Source organism: Moschus berezovskii, chromosome 10 (genome assembly GCF_049115385.1).
Source record: "Moschus berezovskii isolate FMDL1 chromosome 10, NW_MosBer_1.0, whole genome shotgun sequence".
NCBI lineage: Eukaryota > Metazoa > Chordata > Mammalia > Artiodactyla > Moschidae > Moschus > Moschus berezovskii.
In genome coordinates, this window is record NC_142469.1 from 110,541,706 (window position 1) to 110,565,087 (window position 23,382).

The following is a 23,382-nucleotide window of genomic DNA, read 5'->3' on the forward strand; positions in this document are numbered from 1 at the left end:
CGAACCCGGCTCTCCCACATTGGAGGCAGACGCTTACCAGGGAAGCTATCTAGGTTGGTCATAACTTTCCTTCCAAGGAGGAAGCATCTTTTAATTTCAATTTCATTTTCATTTCCTTTATTAAATAGTTAAAAATAATTGATCAAGATTATCAACCTTAAGGCTTAAACTATGCAACTCTAAGAACACTTAGTTATTACTCATACAGACAAAAATAATTTGGTTATAGTCGTTCTAGAAAAAATGAACCTAATCTAGGAGGCTTTCTCCATAAGGGCTCGGTGGAGTTCACAGTACTTACAACCCACAGTCGCAGGCTGCCAGGCTCAGGACAGGAAGGGCCACTTCAGTCTCTTCTCCTGCTTCTGGGGCCTTCATGGACGGAGGCTGACCACCTTCTACGGACAGAATTACTGACAATCTGAGATGCAACATCAAAATGACTGGTCACAGTAAAGGCTGACAGCTGACCCCGTGGGGCACTGTGGGAGATGCACCTTGTTGGCGTAACACAGATCATGAATCAAGAAAAACCCTTGGTCTTGTATATTATAAAGCACAAGTCTGGAAATACAACACAGACCCTGCGTCACGAGCCTGCGAGGGAGGGAGAAGGAGTTTTAAGGATAGACCTGCAGGAAGGGGGCGGGAGGAAACGGCTTAGAAACCAACTGTGGGCTCAAGATCCGTGTATGTGCCAGCCACTCAGTCATGTCCGACTCTTTTCGACCCCAAGGACTGTAGCCCACCAGGCTCCTTGGTCCATGGGATTTTCCAGGCAAGAGTACTGGAGTGGGTTGCCATTCCCTTCTCCAGGGGATCTTCCCAACCCAGGAATTGAACCTGGGTCTCCTGCACTGCAGGCAGATTCTTTATCATCTGAGCCACCAAGGGAAGCCTAAGATCCACTGGATAAGGGCAATTTCTGACCCACTTTAAGAAGAAATAGCTTAAAGCCATTTACTAACATACATGTTACACGTGTCTCTCATGCTAAAAGAAAGACCACAATAAGGATAAACGCGCAGGGGAGCATAGTGGAGACATGTTTGCTGCAACGTGCAAGTGAACGGCTGCGGCTGCCGCGACAGACAGCCTGCAGCTCAAGCAAGTCAGAACAGGAAAAACACGGCTCCTCCTGCGGTGGCCCTAGATATTCAAGCACCTGACCACGGTCACGGGTGGAGGGTGACAAGCAGGAGGAGGGGCCGGGCCAGCCAATCAGACTCAGCTGAGAAGCCCCGGACTCCCGGGTGGCCCTGCTGCGACACCACCCGCAGAAGCCAGGAAGCGCTGGGTGGCGGAGGAACAGGAGCCCTCTGGGCAGCAAGATAAGCCCCCACCGCCCGCACCCCGTCTGCTCCCGCGTCCTGCCTGGTTCCAGGTCCCTGGCTTCCCCCTCCCCCACCCCTGGTCACGAGGGCTGTGAACTCCATGGGAGGGGCTCCAGGGCATCACCTGGCCACGCACCTGGCTTGGACTCTGCCCTCCTAGTGGAGAAACTCTCTCTCTTTTTCCTCAGGTCAACATGCGTCACACAGCGGTAATGGTGCGCTTCAACCAAACTGAAGATCCAAAGCTGTAAAAGGAAAACACGTCTAGACAAGCTGGAACACATCTAGACACGCGGGAACACATCTAGATGCACAGGAACAGGTCTAGACAGGCTGGAACACATCTAGACACGCGGGAACACATCTAGACGCACAGGAACAGGTCTAGACAGGCAGGAACACATCTAGATGCACAGGAATAGGTCTAGACAGGCTGGAACACATCTAGACACGCGGGAACACATCTAAACCCACAGGAACAGGTCTAGACAGGCTGGAACACATCTAGACATGCGCGAACACATCTAGACATGCGGGAACACATCTAGACATGCGGGAACACATCTAAACCCACGGGAACAGGTCTAGACAGGCTGGAACACATCTAGACATGTGGGAACACATCTAGACATGTGGGAACACATCTAAACCCACAGGAACAGGTCTAGACAGGCTGGAACACATCTAGACACACGGGAACACATCTAGATGCACAGGAACAGGTCTAGACAGGCTGGAACACATCTAGACACGCGGGAACACATCTAAACCCACAGGAACAGGTCTAGACAGGCTGGAACACATCTAGACACGCAGGAACACGTCTAGACATGGGTCTCACCAGACATGACAATGAAGAGCAGGTAGCCAGTGAGAAGAGTGAGCAGGGAGCCAACAGGACGAGAGATGGCCCTTCAGAGGCCCCTAGCTCTTCCTTTCTGACCTCCAATACCCTCCCCATCCCCTGACCCAGGAGGCATCCTCCTAAGGGCACAGAAGTGGGTGACATGACCCCGAGGTCACACGTCTTATACACAGCATGGACCGAGAGCAGGTGTGCTCCTGTGCCCGGCACTGCACGCCCAGCCTCTGAAAACCCAGCACTGTGAGCGCAGCCGATGTGTCCCTGGAGGCCTCACACAGGTGATGGCGGTCGTCGTGCTGTATCCCACTGCTCACTGAACCCAGGGCAGGCAAGTCGCAAGCCTTCCAGAAGAGTTCTCAAGGCGCCACAGGAACTGTAAACACGCTTGTCCTCTCCGGGCTGGTGCGGTGGCCAGAACGCGGCCTCAAGGGCTTTCCAGACGGAGCTCACACAAGAGAAGCGGCCCACGGCCAAGTGGGCACTTGGTGACGTGCATGCACAGGGCTGCAAGTGAGCTCGGCCGTTACATAATCATCCTTTACAACACCCGGGGTGAGAGAGCCGGGCCGCTGCTGGCCTGGCTAACTTTGCTTCCGCCCTTTAGCAGTCAGCTTTGTCAGGAAGGACACAGCTCTCTCAGCGGCTGCAGTGATGTAACAAGAAGCAGACACTTGGTCTTGGGCCCGGCCCGGCCCAGGTGCAGAGCTCCTAAAACCCTGGGGGCTTCCTGATCATGGAGGGACCACGGTACCACTGTTAGGTTGATGACGTGACCTTTGGAAAGCCCTCAGTTTGCTTAAGGATGGGGGCTGGTTGCCAGGGAAACAACCCCTGACCTCTGGGGAGGGGGGCTAGATGGGCTTCCATCACCCACAGCCAAGGATCAAATCAATGGTGCCTAAGCGATGAGGCCTCCATAAAAATCCCCAAAGTGCGGGTTCAGGAGCTCCAGGCAGGTGAAAACACCTCCCTGGGGAGCAGAGCCCCCTCCCCACATCCTGGGAACAGAAGCTGCTGTGCTGAGGCCCTCCCGACCTCACCCCTGCAGCTCTTCATCTGGCTGCTCACCTGTGTTAACAGAACCAAGAGAGGAAGGGGTCGTGGGAACCTCCAATTTGTGCGAAGTCAGACGGAAGCTGTGGGTGACCTGGAGACCCACTCCCTGGGACTGGTGGGGGTGGAGAGGATGCAGGCTCATGAGATGAGCCCCTAACCACCTCCAGGCAGATGGTGCCAGACCAGGTCAAAGCAGGACCTTGCTGGGGTTGTGGTAACATGTACCTGGGGGGGAGCCCCCGCATCTGGGGACAGAGTGCCAGCAGAGCTCAGTATGAAAGCAGAGGCACACAGGAGGAAGGCTGGGAAACAGCCTGACACAGCATCCTCCCGAATCATGCCAACACCCACTCTCTTCACATGTTTATTTGCTGTGGCCATGCTGGGTCTTCAGTGCCACGTGGGCTTTTCTCTAGTTGCAGAGAACAGGGGCTGCTCTCTAGCTGTGGTGAGCAGGGTTCTCACTGAGGGGGCTTCTCTGGTTGCAGCAAACAGGAGCTGCTCTCTAGCCGTGGTGAGCGGGGCTCTCACTGAGGGGGCTTCTCTGGTTGCAGAGAACAGGGGCTGCTCTCTAGCCGTGGTGAGCGGGGCTCTCACTGAGGGGGCTTCTCTGGTTGCAGAGAACAGGAGCTGCTCTCTAGCTGTGGTGAGCGGGGCTCTCACTGAGGGGGCTTCTCTGGTTGCAGAGAACAGGGGCTGCTCTCTAGCCGTGGTGAGCAGGGTTCTCACTGAGGGGGCTTCTCCTGTTTCACAGCACAGTCTCGAGGTGCACAGGCTTCAGCAGTTGCCCCCATGGGCTCAGTACTTGCAGCACCCGAACTCGAGAGCACAGGCTCAGTTGTGATTCACGGGCTTAGTTGCTCTGTGGCATGTGGGATCTTCCCAGATCAGGGATCAAACCCATGTTCCCTGCATTGGCAGGCAGACTACCCTGATCCACCAGGGAAGTCCAACAGCCACTTTTAAAAAGAGAATGGTACCCATAGCCTGCAAAGTAAACTTCAATTGCTCACCCAAAAACTAAGTTTTAAAAAAGACCAAGTACCTTCAAACCTCTCAAAAGGTATAAAGCTGACACTTAGGGCTGTACTAGCCTTTACAGAAGGTCCCGTTTCCTGCAGCCAGTCTGGCCTCAGCCACGGATAAAAGCAGCCTTGAAACAGACACCTCTGTACACATGTTCACCCATCACAATAATGTCTGCAAGCTGGAGTTGCACAGTGGCTCTCACCTGGCCGTCCGTGCCCCCGGCCACCAGCTGCTGACTCTGCGGGTCCACGAGCAGACTCAGGAGGGGCGTGGCTGCGGAAGGGAGCACAGAGCCCTTAGACTGGACGCCTGCCAGCCCTGCTCAGCACCAAGCCCGCCCGTGTGACACTCTGGGGTCTCTGGCGCCAGGACGAGCATGGGGAAAGCGCGCGGCTGCCCGAAAGGGCTCAGGAGCGGCCCACGGCCCACCCAGGCCGGGCCCTCACTCCCAGCCACATCCACTGGCTCTGTCGGCAGAGGCCATGGCGCTGGGCCTTGCTTCCATGCGACAGCGGAGGCAGACAGCACTTTTCTTAGGGCCGCCAACATGATTTCCCAATTTTCTGAGACACAAGAGGCTCTGACTCCAAGCATACAGTTAATTCTAAGTTAAAAGTTTCAAAAGGATTAACTGTTGTGTGAACTCTTCCAACATGTGGATAGACAGTAGACGATATGACACGCTCTCCACGAGCGACACAGGGACCCGACGGGCAGTGCCGCTCTGGCGTAAAGAGCAACACACGAGCCAGGATGCACTGCGTGCACTCGGCCGACAGACTGGAACCACGGTCCACACTACCTGCTAACACTGGCAAGCTGTGTACCAGCGAGCCCGTGCGGCGGTCCCAGACCTGTGGACAGACACACATTATGGCCAACAGACAAGAAACAGGGCCCACATTACCTGCTAACACTGGTGAGTCGTGCACCAGCGATCCCGTGCGATGGTCCCAGACCTGTGGACAGACACACATTCCCTCAGAAGAAGCACAAGCATTGCTGTTATTGCTACAGCTCAAACTAATATTCTACCAACCACCTGTTAAATTTACAGGAATAGTTATCTAAAGGAGAAAATAACAAGGATATGAGTGACAAAACCATAGAAAGACAACAGAAGCCATCAGAACCACACAGGAGATAAACATTCCCAGAAGGGTCACCCTGTGGGTCTGAAAGACACAAACAAGACAAGGGTGGGGATAGGTCCAGCACTTCAGCAACAGCTCGAGATGAGGTGGGAAGACTGGAAGGGGCCAGTTACGTGAAGACGGCTCGCACTCCTCTTTTCCAGACAGCAGCTCCGACCCTCACACACCCTGTGGGCAAGGACGCCAGCACCTCGCCTCACAGAGAAGCGAGGCTCCGCACAGCCAGCCCTCCACAGCAGGGAGCTAGGGCTCCCCTGGTGAGCGGGGAGCTGGGGTTCCAGCCCCAACTGCTGCCTCAGAGTGGGGAGGGGACCTTTGTCAAGTCGGTGGCAGAAACCTCAAGGCGATGAGGGAAGTATTTACAGTCTCCCTCCTCTCTCTGTCTGCAGACAGCTGCTACTCACCCCCCATTTCATTCAGTTACAACATACAACATCCTCATGTCTCAGCCAGGTAATGACCACAGTGAACTGACTGGGAGGTGGATGGGGCCTGAGCTTGTATTTTGAGTTACTCTCCTCTCAAGCCCAGTTGAGTTCTGACTGAATCTTCTGCTATTGGAAAGCGGCCCCAGGGAACACCATGGAGGTGAGTTAAGGTGCCAGTCCCCGCAAGGCCCCAGTTCCAGGAGGGTCCCGTGCCAGACTTTACCCCCTGGAGTCAGCAGATGGTGCTGTGGGCCCCGGCTTCCCACACTCGCCTGGTGACCGGCCAAAACATCAGACTCAGGTTGAGGGCAGTCATCCCTCACACGTTTCACGTGTGGCAGTGGCCAGGAACCAGAAGCACAGCGCAAAGCGTTCATACACCCCGACATTCTGACACCCGCCCCATACCTTGAAGCTTCTGTCCTCGGACGCCGAGATGAGGATGTGTGTCTGCCAAGCACAAAACTCGGCCGCAGTCACTGGGCCGTGGTGACCATCCAGCTCAGCCAGCGTGGACCGGCTCTGGGGGATTGGTGAAGGAAGGTCAGGCATTGAGTGCTCTGGTCATTATTGTTATTAAGAAGTTACAGGAATCCCACAGAAAACCGTTTCTACATAATCCCCTCACCCAAATGTGAAACTTCCAGCATATAAACCTGGAAGCTAAAACTCAGACACCCAGCCAAGAGGGAGTCCAGGGCGGCCCCAGGCCAACACCCTCACAGAAGCAGGCCCAGTGAGATGTGCTGGCGAGACAAGGTGGGAGGGGCCCGCGCCAGGGACCTCACCTCAAGGTCGCGCCAGGGGGCCTCACCTCAAGGTCGCGTCAGGGGCCCACGCCAGGGGGCCTCACCTCAAGGTCGCACCAGGGGCCCGCGCCAGGGACCTCACCTCAAGGTCGCGCCAGGGGGCCTCACCTCAAGGTCCAGCATGAGTACTTTGTTCCCCGCACACACCGCCACCACTTGGTCGTCGGGACTAAGCCTCAGACACAGCACCCTTCCCAGGAGGGCGCCGAGAACGGTCCCCCGTGGAAGTCGCCCTGCAGGGAGTTCCGTCATCAGTGTCGGCCTGTCAAGACCACTCAGCAATGCCCGCAATGACCTCTGGAAAATGCTGGCAGCAAAGCCCTCTGCTCTAGGACTATGTGCAGAAGTGCAAGAGCCTTGGTCTGATTTTAATTCAAGAGAATTAAAAACGTTGGAAAGTTCTTCTACAAATACATGGAGCCCAGGGACTGGCCACAGGGAAGTGAGTCCACATCAGGAAGGATAACGTGTCTTGGGGAACCACCCACGCACACACCCTGGGCGAGTCATGGGTCCCAACCCTCCCTCCTTCTCCCTGCGGCCACCCTGGCTCCAGACCCAGCCATTGACCAGCCATGGCCTGTGTCAAGCAGGCAGAAGGGAAGCTGTGCCCATCTGAGCTTCAGTTCCAGTCCAGACCCTCTCCACCGCCAGGAGAAGGAGGTGTCAGGTTGGCCTACAAGGCCCACAGTGATGCTGCAAGCCAGCCTGCAGCCTTACCTTCAAGTGAGGTCACTGGGCCAGCCCGCCACTGGGCAGCAAAGGCTCAGTGCCCACCGCAGTCTGGCCCAGAGACTAAAGCCACTTGTCAAGAGCCCACAGGAAGGAGAACGTGCACCCACCACACTGCTGTTCCGTCCTGGGGGCCACCACACAGATCTGCCGCGCTGTGCTCAGCACGTGCTCCTACCTCCCCAGGCACCCTCAGGCCTCGGACACATCCAGGAACCAGAGAAACCCCACCTCCAAGGAAATCTTACAGGGTGGGCAGGCAGGAGGCATTTAGATACCAGTACTCTTGCCTGGAAAATCCCATGGATGGAGGAGCCTGGTGGGCTGCAGTCCATGGGGTCGCTAAGAGTCAGACATGATTGAGCAACTTCTCTTTCACTTTTCACTTTCATGCTTTGGAGAAGGAAATGGCAACCCACTCCAGTGTTCTTGCCTGGAGAATCCCAGGGACGGGGGAGCCTGGTGGGCTGCCGTCTATGGGGTCGCACAGAGTCGGACACGACTGAAGTGACTTAGCAGCAGCAGAAGCAGCAGCAAGCAGAACAAATAAACCAGCTCCCCATTTGTTCTGCTGATCGAGGCATCTGCTTCAGTGCTAGCTCCACGCTGCTTTGAATACTGCAGCTCTGCAGCATAGTCTGAAGTCAGGGAGCCTGATTCCGCCAGCTCCATCCTTATTTCTCAAGGTTTTCTCTGTTTCTCTCATGTTTCCATACAAATTTTTAAAGTATTTGTTCTAGTTCTGTGACCCACCCAACTCTTTGACTTCACCTGATAAAACTCTCCTCACATCACTGAGCTCCAACCACATGGGCTGGTTCTCAGCTCTTCAGTCAGCGGCTCCTGCTCTGACCCTCCTCCTCCGGCCCAAACCCTGCCCTTGCAGAACCCACAGCGCTGAGCAGGTCCCGCCGCAGTCCCCGCCCGCACTGAGGTCCTTTCCCTACTCGCTGCCACAACTGTCTGCTGGTTCACAGTCTGTCTCCCACTCTAAGCTGCAGACTCACCACTGTCTCAGTGAGGGAAGAATATTTCAACTTGTCAAGCTACTTTCAGAATTCCACAAAAATCACCGATTTCAGAAACAGACAGTCTTAAGATGAAAATTAATGAACCGCGGTGTCAGCCAAGATCGGCAGTTCTGAGTGGCCCAGTCTACTTCCCACACAGGACATCCAGCTTAGAAACCAAGTTTCAAGGTTAAAGGCATCAAAAATGATCCCAAAACACCTTGTGTCACCAAGTGCATCTAAAATGAGTCATTCCCTTTGTGCATTTTAAATGTGTTTAAAGCCCCATCACCTTGAAGTTCTTCCTGTCTGCACTCATCCAGGCCCCACATCATGACACAATCTAGTGATGCAGAACAGACCAGAAGCGGGCTCTCTCTGCTCCCAAATGTCACAGCGGTGATGGGCTGACGGTGTCCTTTTAGGATCATCAGCTGAAGAGAGTAACAAAAATCAAAAAGACCACAGATTATAGAAAACATTTTTTAATAAAAAAGAATGTAACATAACCTCAACCCTAAGAAATTAAATGGATTGAGTTCTTCAAACATGTATTTCATATATTCATTTCTATTTCATCTATTAAAATTACTGTTCATGTACCATTAAATTACTCTCTTGGGTTAAGTATTTCACCATTACTTAGTATCACTAACGGCACACAAGTCAAATGATTACCTCTTCCTTCTGTTTTTCCCTACTTATTAATTACCAATGCACACAGCATCCCCACTCCATGCCAGAGGGGTGACAGCTGTGCTAAATGCTGGAGGATGAGGACAGTAACAAGGGTCTGGCAAGAGAAGCTGAGAAAGCAAAGCGTGTTTACGGAAGAGCTGGTATGAACAAAGAAAGAAGACGAAGCTGGAGGGAGTTGAGGCCACGTACTGATGCCCTGACAACCACGTAGGGAGCCAGGACGGAGCCACAGAAAACCACAGGCCAGCTCTGTGCATGTAGAGGAATGTAGTGGCCGGGTCTGGGTTTCAGGAACACACATTTCTGAAGGTTCAGAGGAGAGACAAGGGCAGGGGCACAGAGGAAACCAAAACACTCCAAAGGAGATAGAACAGAGGCTCGAGCCAAGGAGGCTGAGTTGGAGGAGGGAGGGGATGACCAGTGGACTGGAGGGATGAAGAAAAGACAAGAAGACAAGAGACAGCAGTATAGCTGAGACCCTGTGTGGACACAGCACAGGGAAGAGAGGACACACCGGGGAGGATGGGGAGTCGGTGTGAATACAGCATAGGAAGAGAGGACACACCGGGGAGGGTGGGGAGTCGGTGTGAATACAGCATAGGAAGAGAGGACACACCGGGGAGGGTGGGGAGTCGGTGTGGACACAGCACAGGAAGAGAGGACACGCCGGGGAGGATGGAGAGTCAATGTGAATACAGCACAGGGAAGAGAGGACACGCCAGGGAGGATGGGGAGTCGGTGTGAATACAGTACAGGAAGAGAGGACACGCCGCGGAGGATGGGGAGTCGGTGTGGACACAGCACAGGAAGAGAGAACACACCGGGGAGGATGGGGAGTCAATGTGAATACAGCACAGGGAAGAGAGGACACGCCAGGGAGTCGGTGTGGACACAACACAGGAAGAGAGGACACACTGGGGAGGATGGGGAGTCGGTGTGGACACAGCACAGGAAGAGAGGACACACCAGGGAGGATGGGGAGTCGGTGTGTACAAAGCACAGGGAAGAGAGGACACACCGGGGAGGGTGGGGAGTCAGTGTGGACACAGCACAGGAAGAGAGGACACACCAGGGAGGATGGCGAGTCAGTGTGAATACAGCACAGGAAGAGAGGACACACTGGGGAGGGTGGGGAGTCGGTGTGAATACAGCATAGGAAGAGAGGACACACCGGGGAGGGTGGGGAGTCGGTGTGGACACAGCACAGGAAGAGAGGACACACTGGGGAGGATGGGGAGTCAGTGTGAATACAGCACAGGAAGAGAGGACACACCGGGGAGCGTGGGGAATCGGTGTGAATATAGCACATGAAGAGAGGACACAGCAGGGAGGATGGGGAGTTGGTGTGGACACAGCACAGGAAGAGAGGACAGGCCGGGGAGGATGGAGAGTCAATGTGAATACAGCACAGGGAAGAGAGGACACGCCAGGGAGGATGGGGAGTCGGTGTGAATACAGCACAGGAAGAGAGGCCACGCCGTGGAGGATGGAGAGTCAATGTGAATACAGCACAGGGAAGAGAGGACACGCCAGGGAGGATGGGGAGTCGGTGTGAATACAGCACAGGAAGAGAGGACACGCCGTGGAAGATGGGGAGTCGGTGTGGACACAACACAGGAAGAGAGGACACGCCGGGGAGGATGGGGAGTCAGTGTGAATACAGCACAGGAAGAGAGGACACACTGGGGAGGATGGGGAGTTGGTGTGGACACAGCACAGGAAGAGAGGACACACCGGGGAGGATGAGGAGTCAGTGTGGACATAGCACAGGGAAGAGAGGACACACCGGGGAAGATGGGGAGTCAGTGTGGACACAGCACAGGGAAGAGAGGACACACCGGGGAGGATGGGGAGTCGGTGTGGACACAGCACAGGAAGAGAAGACATGCCGGGGAGGATGGCGAGTCAGTGTGAATACAGCACAGGAAGAGAGGACATGCCGGGGAGGATGCAGAGTTGGTGTGAACAGGCTGAGACCCTGCGTGAATACAGCAGAGGGAAGAGAGGACACACTGGGGAAGGTGGGGAGTCGGTGTGAATACAGCACAGCAAAAGAGGACACACCGGGGAGGGTGGGGAATCGGTGTGGACACAGCACATGAAAAGAGGACACAGCAGGGAGGATGGGGAGTCGGTGTGAATACAGCACAGCAAGAGAGGACACACCAGGGAGGGTGGGGAGTCGGTGTGAATATAGCATAGGAAGAGAGGACACACAAGGGAGGTTAGGGAGTCAGTGTGGACACAGCACAGGAAGAGAGGACACACCGGGGAGGGTGGGGAGTCGGTGTGGACAGAGCACAGGAAGAGAGGACACACCGGGGAGGATGAGGAGTCGGTGTGAATACAGCACAGGAAGAGAGGACACACCGGGGAGCGTGGGGAATCAGTGTGAATACAGCACATGAAGAGAGGACACACCGGGGAGGATGGGGAGTCGGTGTGAATACAGCACAGGAAGAGAGGACACACCGGGGAGGGTGGGGACTGGCGGTGATCGCCCCAGGAGGCAGGGGTGCTCTCAAGCCTACCTCAGGTGGACAGCATGCCTTCTGCTGTGAGAGCTCTGCCTCAAGTGGGAGGCCCAGGAGAGTCCCTCCTATGCCCATGGCAGGTGGGTTCATCTGCACCAACCTTCCCATGAGAAGGACAAGACAAAAGAGAGACACACTTTGCCAAAAAAGAAAACATCTTCTCAGACATCAGAGAGTAATGAGGCAACGAAGAGTTCCAATCAGAGAAGAAGAAGGCTGAGAGGGAGGACTCCAGCACCAAGGCTGCTTCTCCAGTGAAGGCAGCTACGCTCCCAACTGACCCAGTGAAGCACCTGAGAAGCAAAGTACTTATGGGCTGGGGCACAAAAATGGTGCCACCGGATGCATTACTGTCTGGGCATAAATGGAACAATCTTACTGGGAGAAGAGCAAAGAATTCCATCCTGCCACAAAGTACTTCCGAGAACAGACCCAAAAGCCATAAGGTGACACTCCATGCACTTCTTCCCTTTAAAATGCAAGGGGCGGATTTTAACAAATTCCTGCTTTGAAAAAGAAATACAGCCTACCAAGGTGGGAGGGAGGGGCATGTTGCCAATTCTACCAAATGTCTTTCAGAAAACAGAAGAAAAATTAGAGGAAACACTTCTTTTCAGGAGAAACAGAAGGATTACCTCCTTGCTCCTTCTCTGAGGTCAGCATTACCTGGATACCAAAACCACACAAAATCATAAGAGAAGAAAACCACAGATCAAAACCCCTCATGAACAGAGATGCAAAAATCCTCACCAAATATTTAAAATATTACCAAATCAAATCAAACAATTTATAAAAAGAATTATAACCATGACCAAGTGGGGTTTATTCCATGTACACAAGGTTGCAAAATTTTAAAACTCTGTGGAAAGAAATAAATGAAGAACTAAATTAATGGAGACATAGTCCATGTTCATGGACACGAAGACTCGATATTATTAATACGTCAGTTCTTCCCAGCTTGATCTATAGATTCAGCATAATTCAAATGAAATCAACAAACTTACTCTGAAGTTTATCATGGTGAGGGCAAAAGACACAACAGCCACATAATATTGTAAAATAACACAAGTGGAAGACTGAGCTTAAGGCTTACTCTAAAGCTCCACTGATTAAGACTGTGTGATGTTGGCAAAAGAAAGGACAAACAGATCACTGGGAGAGACGACAGAGCCGGAGATAATCAGCAGACCACTCATAAAGAAACAAAGGCAGTACAGTGGGAGAAACTACAGACTTCCAAAAGGCAACATAGACAAACTCGAGATGACTTGAGTTTGGCAATGACTTTTTAGATAAGACACAAGAGACATGATCCATGAAAGTAAGAATTGATAAGCTGGACTTCATTAACATTAAAATTTTCTGCTCCATGAAAGACACTATCAAGAGAATAAAAACAAAAACCACAGGCTGTTATCCAAAATATACAGACTTCTTAAGACACGAGAGAATAAACCACTCCAGTACTCTGGCCCGGAGAATCCAAAAATGGACAAAAGACCTTAACAGAAACTTCACCAAAGAAGATACGCAGGTGGCAGGTATGAAACGTAAGCCATCAGGGAAACTCAAATTAAACAGCAGTAAGATACTACTGCACACTTGTCAAAATGGCTAAAATCCAGAACAGGCAAAACCAAATGCTGGCAAGGACGCGGAGCAAGGGGAACTCTCACCCTTTGCTAGGGCCACTTCCTTACAAAGTGAGGCACACTCATCACACAACCCAGCGATCCTGCCCCTTCATATTTACCACAAGAGTTGCCTTCCCTCATAGCTCAGTTGGTAAAGAATCTGCTTGCAATGCAGGATCGATTCCTGGGTCTGGAAGATCCCCTGGAGAAGGGGAAGACTACCCATTCCAGTACTCTGGCCTGGAGAATCCATGAACCATACAGTCCATGGGGTCACAAAGAGTCAGACACAACTGAGCGACTTTCACTTCACTTCACTTTCAAAATTTATGTCTGCGCGAAAATTGATGTTTCAATTCAGCTCAGTTCAGTTCAGTTGCTCAGTCGTGTCCGACTCTCTGCGACCCCATGAATCACAGCACACCAGGCCTCCCTGTCCATCACCAACTCCCGGAGTTCACTCAAACTCATGTCCACAGAGTCGGTGATGCCATCCAGCCATCTCATTCTCTGTCGTCCCCTTCTCCTCCCGCCCCCAATCCCTCCCAGCATCAGAGTCTTTTCCAGTGAGTCAACTCGTCGCATGAGGTGGCCACAGTATTGCAGTTTCAGCTTTAGCATCAGTCCCTCCAATGAACACCCAGGATTGATCTCCTTTAGAATGGACTGGTTGGATCTCCTTGCGGTACAAGGGACTCTCAAGAGTCTTCTCCAACACCACAGTTCAAAAGCATCGATTCTTCGGTGATCACCTTTCTTCACAGTCCAACTCTCACATCCATACATGACCATGGGAAAAACCATAGCCTTGACTAGACGGACCTTGGTTGGCAAAGTAATGTCTCTGCTTTTTAATATGCTATCTAGGTTGGTCATAACTTTCCTTCCAAGCAGTCAGCGCCTTTTAATTTCATAGCTGCAATCAGCATCTGCAGTGATTTTGGAGCCCAAAAATATAAAGTCTGACACTGTTTCCACTGTTTTCACTGTTACCCCATCTATTTCCCATGAAGTGATGGGACTACATGCCATGATCTTTGTTTTCTGAATGTTGAGCTTCAAACCAACCTTTTCACTCTCCTCTTTCACTTTCATCAAGAGGCTTTTGAGTTCCTCTTCACTTTCTGCCATAAGGGTAGTGTCATCTGCATATCTGAGGTTATTGATAATTCTCCCAGCAATCTTGATTCCAGCTTGTGCTTCTTCCAGCCCAGCGTTCCTCATGATGTATTCTGCATGTAAGTTAAATAAGCAAGGTGACAATATACATCTTTGACGTACTCCTTTTCCTATTTGGAACCAGTCTGTTGTTCCATGTTCAGTTCTGACTGTAGCTTCCTGACCTGCATACAGGTTTCTCAAGAGGCAGGTCAGGTGGTCTGGGATTCCCATCTCTTTCAGAATGTTCCACAGTTTATTGTGATCGACACAGTCAAAGGTTTTGGCATAGTCAATGAAGCAGAAATAGATGTTTTTCTGGAACTCTCTTGCTTTCTCCATGATCCAGCGCATGTTGGCAATTTGATCTCTGGTGCCTCTGCCTTTTCTAAAACCTGCTTGAACATCTGGGAGTTCACGGTTCACATATTGCTGAAGCCTGGCTTGGAGAATTTTGAGCATGACTTTACTAGCGTGTGAGATGAGTGCAATTGTGCAGTAGTTTGAGCATTCTTTGGCATTGCCTTTCTTTGGGATTGGAATGAAGGCTGACCTTTTCCAGTCCTGTGGCCACTGCTGACTTTTCCAAATTTGCTGGCATATTGAGTGCAGCACTTTCACAGCATCATCTTTCTCAAGATTTGAAATAGCTCAACTGGAATTCCATCACCACCACTAGCTTTGTTCGTAGTGATGTTTTCTAAGGCCCACTTGACTTCACATTCCAAGATGTCTGGCTCTAGGTCAGTGATCACGTTATCGTGACTATCTTGGTCGTGAAGATCTTTTTTGTACAGTTCTTCTGTGTATTCTTGCCACCTCTTCTTAATATCTTCTGCTTCTGTTAGGTCCATACCATTTCTGTCCTTTCTCGAGCCCATCTTTGCATGAAATGTTCCCTTGAAATCTCTAATTTTCTTGAAGAGATCTCGTTTTTCCTATTCTGTTGTTTTCCTCTATTTCTTTGCATTGATCACTGAGGAAGGCTTTCTTATCTCTCCTTGCTATTCTTTGGAACTCTGCATTCAGATGCTTATATCTTTCCTTTTCTCCTTTGCTTTTCGCTTCTCTTCTTTTCACAGCTATTTGTAAGGCCTCCTCAGACAGCCATTTTGCTCTTTCGCATTTCTTTTCCATGGGGATGGTCTTGGTCCCTGTCTCCTGTACAATGTCACGAACCTCCGTCCAAAGTTCATCAGGCACTCTGTCTATCAGATCTAGTCCCTTAAATCTATTTATTACTTCCACTGTATAATCATAAGGGATTTGATTTAGGTCATATCTGAATGGTCTAGTGGTTTTCCCTACTTTCTTCAACTTAAGTCTGAATTTGGCAATAAAGAATTCATGATCTGAGCCACAGTCAGTTCCTGGTCTTGTTTTTGCTAACTGTATACAGCTTCTCCATCTTTGGCTGCAAAGAATATGATCAATCTGATTTCGGTGTTGACCATCTGGTGATGTCCACGTGTAGAGTCTTCTCTTGTGTTGTTGGAAGAGGGTATTTGCTATGACCAGTGTGTTCTCTTGACAAAACTCTATTGGCCTTTGCCCTGCTTCATTCCGTGCTCCAAGGCCAAATTTGCCTGTTACTCCAGGTGTTTCTTGACTTCCTACTTTTGCATTCCAGTCCCCTATAATGAAAAGGACATCTTTTTTGGGTGTTAGTTCTAAAAGGTCTTGTAGGTCTTCATAGAACCATTCAACTTCGGCTTCTTCAGCATTACTGTTTGGGGCATAGGCCTGGATTACTGTAATATTGAATGGTTTGCCTTGGAAACAAACAGAAATCATTCTGTCGTTTTTAAGATTGCATCCAAGTACTGCATTTCGGACTCTTTTGTTTACCACAGCTTTATTGATAATTGCAAAAACTTTAAAGCTTCTTCAGTAGGTGAATGAATAAATAAACTCTGGCTCATCCAGACAAGAAAATATTATTCCGCACTGGAAAGAAATCAGCTATCAAGCCAAGAAAAGACATGGAGAAAACTTCAATGCAAATTACTAGTGAAAGAAGTCAATCTGAAAAGGCTACATATTGTATGATTCCAACATACAGCATTCTGGAGAAGACAAACTACGGAGTTGGTGAAAGATTGGGGGCCAGGGTGAGGGGATTGGGGGATGAATAATCAGGCAGAGCCCAGAGGACATTCAGCAGGGAAAGGCCGCTGTGTGATGCTATGATGTCGCTGGACACCTGTCGAAACCCACAGAATGCACACGCCAACCCCAAGGCAAGCTATAGGCTTCAGGTAAAAACCACTTTGATGCAGGCTCATCAGCTGTAACAGATGTACCATGTAGGGGTGCTGACCTGGGGGAAGAAACGCATGTTTGGGAGGAAATTTCTACTTTCCCCTCAATTTTGCTGCAAACCTAAAACTGCTCTTAAAAAATAATAGTCTTAAAATACAAAAAAAAAAAAACAAGTAAAAAGTAAACTCCAAAAAGAAAAGTGCACCAAAATTCCAGAGTAAGAAATATTAGCAGCGACAAAGCACGTCCTGCCATGTTAATGGAATCACTTCATCAAGAAGATATAAAGATACCGAACATATACTGCTTAATGGCTCTTCAAAACACATGGAGCAGAACTGACAGGAGAGAAGCAGACAAGCCCACACTTGGTCACAGACTTCAGGTCGCCTCAATAACTGCAGGAACAAGTGGTCATAAGGGGAGAGCCGAAAGAACACACACTCAACCAACTGCACTAACTGACATTCATAAGACAGGACACACAAACACTCACAGCAACGTCCTTCATAATAGACAAAATCACACTTTGTCTATTGTGGAATAGCCTCAGCGCATCAACAGGAGCATGGATGAAACAAAATGACAGCGTATCCACAAGGTGGGATGCTGCTCAATAATTACAGCGTATCCACGAGGTGGGATGCTGCTCAATAACAAAAAAGGAACAAACTGTTGGCACACTCAGCAGCACAGGCAAAGCTCAGGACGATTACTCTGAGCGAGAGCAGCCAGACGGAAAGAGCTCAACCTGCCTGATGCCGCTCACACAAAACTCTAGGAAATGCAGAGCAATATAAAGCTCATATTTAGAATACATAAAACACTCTTTCAAATCAATAAGACAGATAATTGAGTAGGAAACAAACGGCAAGAGACGGAACACATATATCACAAAAGAGAATGGCCAAATGAGCACATCCATAATAAATGTGCTCAAAGGTGTTAAAGCTCACTAACTGTCAGGGAACTTCAAATCATGATTAAATACCAGCACACCCACAAGGAGGGACAAAGGTAAAAGAACAAAGTGTGGGTGAGGACGTGGATCAGCTGGCAGTCTCACGCACCATGTGAAGGACAATAGGTTGGAACAGTCACTGTAGAAATCTTGGCATTAACGTTTAGCCTAAACAAAGGCACTCCTTAAGACTCAGAAATTGTACACACATGTGTATCAAAAGATATATAAAAAATGTTTGTAGCAATCAAATATGGAAACAAACCAAATCTCCAATAATAGTAGAGCAATAAAGTGTGGTCTAGCCACAAAACAACACTGCACAGTAATGAAAATTAACGTGGATGAATCTCAGAAACATAAACTTGGTGAATCAAAGAAAGCAGCAAAAAAAGAACACACAGTGCATCACACCATTTACATTAAGCCCGAACATCAGCAAAACTCAGCTGGTGTCTTCAAAACTCTATCAGTTTGATGTTAAAGACTCTGCAACAAACACAGTAAGCTCCCTCAAATGCAGTATTTAAAATATGAAAAATTAAAAATAAAAATTAAAAAATGAAGTGAAGTCACTCAGTCATGTCCGACTCTTTGTGACCCCATGGACTGTAGCCTGCTAGGCTCCTCTGTCCATGGAATTCTTCAGGCAAGAATGCTGGAGCGGGCTGCTGTTTCCTTCTCCAGGGGATCTTCCCGACCCAGGGATCAAACCCGGGTCTACCGCACTGCAGGCAGACTCCTTACCCTGTGAGCCACCAGGGAAGTGGCTCAAGAACTGGAAACCCAAGAACGTATGAATGACCATGGGCATTTTTTTATTTAAAAAAATTAAAAATTTTAAAAAATCTAAAAATCCAAAAGTTTGACTTGTCTTGACAGTGTTAAGATGAACTTTTCCTTGCTTATATTCTTATTCAAGAAGAAATTTTAAATAATTTAAATTTATTTTTAAATAAAGTGATTCCAGACAGTTTATTTCCTAAAAATCAAACCTCCGTATGTTTTGTTTTGTGAGTATTCTCCTCCCAGAGCTGGCAGCTGAATCCACAAAGGGCAAAACCAGGCCAGCAGCGACAGAGAAACAGAGCGGCGATGGCGCGTCTCTGACGTAACAAGACACACGGGTAACTTTCTCACCTGCTGAGGGGGGTCCTTGGTGTCCCATATGCAAAGTTTGTTTCCATCCAAAGGGAAAGCACAGGACTGCCCACTGCAGGCGAGCTGCACGTGGGGTGCAGGCTTCATGGAATCCACCAGGAACTTTTCCACCACGATGTCACCCGCACGGCCACCATTCCTGGAGAAAACCTCTTGCGGTTCTTCCATCTTCCACCTGGAGCCCCAGGAACATGTGAATGACCTTGGGCATGATGTTAATGCAGACCCCAGTCTGTTGCTTATTATGCCCTATTACCAGTACGATCACGCACACACGTCACACCTCCTGATTCATCTCCCCTCTTCTCCCCCAAGAAAGAGAAAACAGAAGCCCCGACCACTCCAGAGGTTCCCTGCCATGACTGCTCCTACAGGCTGTCAAGTCACGCAGACCTGGGCTCCAGTCCTGTGGCTCCCACTGAGCAGACCCACCGGGATGTGGGGCGACTGCGGCCCCTGCTGGGAACAGACGGGCGCCACCCTCGCAGAGGCCTGGGGATTACCAGCCCCGAGCCGCAGCTCCAGATCACGGCCAGAGTGGACAGCTGTCACCAACAATGAGGACGCGAAGCCACCTCCTATGCTGGTTGGTGGAAGACTACAAAATACACTGCTATCTCCTGCTCATCTGGGATCCAGTCAGCTATTCTATAACATTCTGTCATCCGAGTTGACCATCTCAGATAACGTAACCACTGGTTCACTGGCAGTGTCTTATAAAGCATAAATCAACAAGACATGGACAGAAACAAGGAAGTTTCAGACCCTGTCCCACCTCACAGTTAACAACTCCCTGTCACCAGCTGACACACGAGGCAGCAGCTCCGGGTTACCCTGCTTCCGCTCTGCCCCACAACCCATCACAGGCTCCCGATGCACCTGAAACCTAGGGACAAAACACCAACAAAGTCAAGAGCAAGGGCCTGACCGCCCGGCTCCAGGCTCGTCAGATGGACTCAGAGAACCCAGGCCTGTGGCCACCAGGCTGGTCGTGTGGACACACAGAACCCAGCCCTCTGGTCACCAGGCTGGTCAGATGGACTCAGAGAACCCAGGCCTGTGGCCACCAGGCTGGTCGTGTGGACTCACAGAACCCAGCCCTGTGGTCACCAGGCTGGTCAGATGGACTCATAGAACCCAGGCCTGTGGCCACCAGGCTGGTCATGTGGACTCACAGAACCCAGCCCTCTGGTCACCAGGCTGGTGGTGTGGACTCACAGAACCCAGGCCTGTGGCCACCAGGCTGGTGGTGTGGACTCGGCCTGGACAGGCCTCACGGGGAAGCAGCACTTAGCGCAGAAGAGGACCCTGTGGACAGGGACCAGCAGAGACGGGGCTGGGCAGGAGGTGGGAGCTGATGCTCTTGAGGGCGGTCGTGGCACGGTGGCCACAGAACTGACCATGCAGCAGGGTCATCCTGACGCTCAGATGACCCTGGGGCACTTCTGGTGGTCGCTGAACAAAGAAGCGAGGCAAGGAGGGCGGGCATTCAGGAGACGCAGACGCGTGGTCACCTGGCAGCAGCATGTGGGGGTAAGAGTCAAGAGCGGCCAGGAGGGAGAGATGGGCTGATCCCAAGTCCATACCGGGACCTGGCCCAGAGAGCCTGGACAGCAGCCCTGTGAGCACAGGCCAGCCAGCACGCAGCCCACGTCCCCCTCCCCATGAAGACCTTTCTGCCCCAGCCCACTTCTCACTGCTACACAACCGCTGTCCTAGCTTCCAGGCTTCCAGGCATGAAGTTTAAGTGAATGCTAAGCCTCCCTGTCTCTGCCCTCACAGCCGGCCCACGGCTGGCCCTTTATTTCTTTGTGGGGACTTTCAGATTTGCCCACAGACACCAGCCACTGGAGGGCTGTGACAGTCCTAAACTGTAATCTGCCGTGGGTGGACACCTGGTGGATTGTCAGCCAAAGCTGCAAGGGTTCTCTCTTTGAGGGACAGAATCCCATGAGAATGCGGGTAGTGCGCTGGAGTACGGATGCCCTGTGTAGGAGGAAAGGGACCACGTCTGGGCCGCGGGTCCCGAGTCTTGGCCTTGGTGAGGTTTCCCTCCGTCTCAGCAGCCATAATGGACCAAGATATGCAGTGTGCACGATCCCACGCCAAGGCCTGCAGGTCCACCTGCAGCTCAGGAGGCAGGTGAGGGCAGATTAGGACAGGGGATGAAGGCACCTGGGAGCCGGGCTCCAGGGCGAGGACCATGGCAGCCCAGCTGCAAACCCTCCCCACCAGCATTTCAGGGGACTGGGGCCCTGCTCTGCCCACTGTCACAGCAAGATGGCAGCTCTTCTCATCTGACTTTCAGAGAGGCGGAGTCTGAGCTCCAGAGAAAGTTTCTCTGACCCTGGGTGACATCAGGCCTGCACACACCAGAGCAGGAGTGAGCACCTCGCTCTCCTAGAGGCATATTCATTTCCTCTTGGATGAGGAACCAGCACGGTGGCTGTGCCTACAAGTCAGACATTCTGCCTGGAAGAACCCCGCCCGCACTGGATCAAGACAGAACAGTTCTTACGTTAACCTGTAAGGTAAACACAATTAAAATGGAATAAATGTTCAGGTGAAAACTATCCTCACTTGACTTTTCTGTTAGCAAATTAAAACAATCACATAAAAGTTTCCTAGAAAATGGATTTTTCTCAACTATCTCTAGAACAATCCTGTTCTAGAGATGGCAGGAATATCTATTTTCCAGAGGCTGTATCAACCAAAGAACACGAGAGAAAACTACACACACACACGCACACACAGCCTGTGTAAGCTGCACAGCTACACATCCCAGGAGAGGCCTGTCCTCAGGACAGGCCCAGGGCTGCTCCTGGGAGACACCCGTGACAGGAGTGAGTCTGGAGTCTGAGACCAGTCTGACTGAAGCAGCTCACCCTGAGGTGGTTCCCAGCGAGCCCACTCCCCCAGGGCAGCCTCAGCAGCTGAGGTGGTTAGGGGAGTGGTGTGTGCCTGCACAGCCGACCGCAGTCACCCTGGACTCCCTGGCTTCACAGATGCTGGGAGAACTAGCCCGCCTGACTCCCGGGGTGCGGGGGGCAGGGACGCTCAGAGGACCTGCTCTGGGCCCACCCACTCACCTCTGCCCAGCCTCCTTTCACGGGGAGAAGCCCGAGCACAGCATCTCCTCTGAGCCAAGGATGGCCCAGCACCTGCCTCAGAGCGCTTAACACTGGACATAACTCCTCACACCTGTTAGAACATCTGCCTTCCTGTTTCTGAGGCGGGGCACCTCCTGCTAGGTTTTCACCAAGCCCTTTCCACTTTCTCCCCAGAGCCAAAGGAATGCCGCCAACCACACTTCCCAACTGCAGGGAGAAGCCACAACCTGAAGTACAGGAGGTGTGGCAAGGCTGGGAAGACCAAGAGGGAGGGCGCTCGCTGGAGGCCGCACCTGAGCTGCTGCTCCGAACGGTCACCTGACCAGCAGCACCGGGTTGCCTGCTGTGCAACCAGTAAATGGACCTCTACTGTGGGAAGCGCTGAAATGTGGGATTACTTGTGACAGCTGCCGGCAGAAACCGGTACCCGAGGAGAGGACGGCAGTGACCCTGCAGGATGGTGCTTAATACAGTGGCAGGCAGGGCACGGGGACAAAGCGAAGGCTCATGGCCAGCAGTGACTAAGCCTGTGGCCCTGGAGGAAATGATGGGAAAGAACCTGTGTTTGTCGCCCACGCATAAAGCTGGCTTAAACAAACAGACACGAGTGGAACAGAAAGTAACCGGAGGCCTGGGGACCCTGGGAGACAAACTGCAGCCCCCCTCCACGCAGGGCCATCCAGACTCTCCTTCCAGGGAAGGTCAGGTCAGGCACGGCCACCTTCCCTCCGAAGCCTTTAGCTCCACAAACCCCAGGTCTAAGTCCCTCAGGTTCAAGACAGAGGAGCGAGCAAGGGCGTGCAAAGGAAAGCAAAGGCGGGCCCGGTGGAGCCGGCGGCCGGCACGCGCAAGGCACATAGACAGGAGCCCAGGCGCTCCTGGGACAGTCAAGCGGCCGCAGACACGGCACAGCGGGCACGACGGCTCGGGACCGAGTGTCTCTGGGCGGCCCGTGCCCACAGCGGCAGGAGGGGGACCGCGGCAGCGCCTCCTCACAGACCGCAAGAGACACGAGGGGAGGGTCTGAGGGGCGGCCCTAGGGCGCCGCGCCTCCGGGCCACAGTCAGGGCCCACCAAGAAGCTCTTCCCACGCCCCCGCCCAACTCCAGCTCTGCCGCGGCCGCGTCTCCCTCGGGACGGCGAGCGGCTCTGCCGGGCAGCAGTCCGCGGTCGCAGCACCACGAGGAGCCACGCCTGGGCCGCCGGCGGAGCGGTGCCTGCTGGGAGCGCTCTGCAGGCGGTGCGAAGGCGTGAGGCCCTCGCCTGTGCTTCCGGCCCGAGGCGGAAGTCCCGCCCCCCGGGCGGAAGCAGCAGCAGGGGCAGCCTGTTCCCCCCTCCCGCCTTCCCTTCTGGAAAGGACACAGCCAGCTTCCCCAGCAGCCAGGTGCCACCACGAGGCTAAGTTCTGGTGTGGAACCTAGGCCACTTAGGAGCCCAGAAAACCCT

At 52.0% G+C, this 23,382-nt stretch overlaps 1 protein-coding gene across 4 annotated transcripts in view; it reads right to left on the reverse strand.

Moving 5' to 3' along the window:
* The window catches only part of WDR27 (WD repeat domain 27), a 151,262-nt gene that overhangs the window by 123,555 nt on the left and 4,325 nt on the right, over positions 1–23,382 (reverse strand). For 2 of the 4 annotated variants that reach the window (XM_088840913.1, XM_088840914.1), the window contains exons 2-9: positions 18,806–19,001; positions 8,710–8,851; positions 6,784–6,908; positions 6,275–6,388; positions 5,192–5,243; positions 4,487–4,557; positions 1,459–1,579; positions 302–398 (exon numbers count right to left, since the gene is read on the reverse strand). In XM_088840913.1, the coding sequence (XP_088697039.1) occupies positions 302–398; positions 1,459–1,579; positions 4,487–4,557; positions 5,192–5,243; positions 6,275–6,388; positions 6,784–6,908; positions 8,710–8,851; positions 18,806–18,994 (911 nt within the window). In that variant the 5' untranslated portion in view covers positions 18,995–19,001. Of the gene's footprint in view, positions 1–301; positions 399–1,458; positions 1,580–4,486; positions 4,558–5,191; positions 5,244–6,274; positions 6,389–6,783; positions 6,909–8,709; positions 8,852–18,805; positions 19,002–19,601; positions 21,877–23,382 lie in introns of those variants that run through there. The other 2 variants (XM_055433681.2, XM_088840912.1) reach the window with 2 other exon arrangements.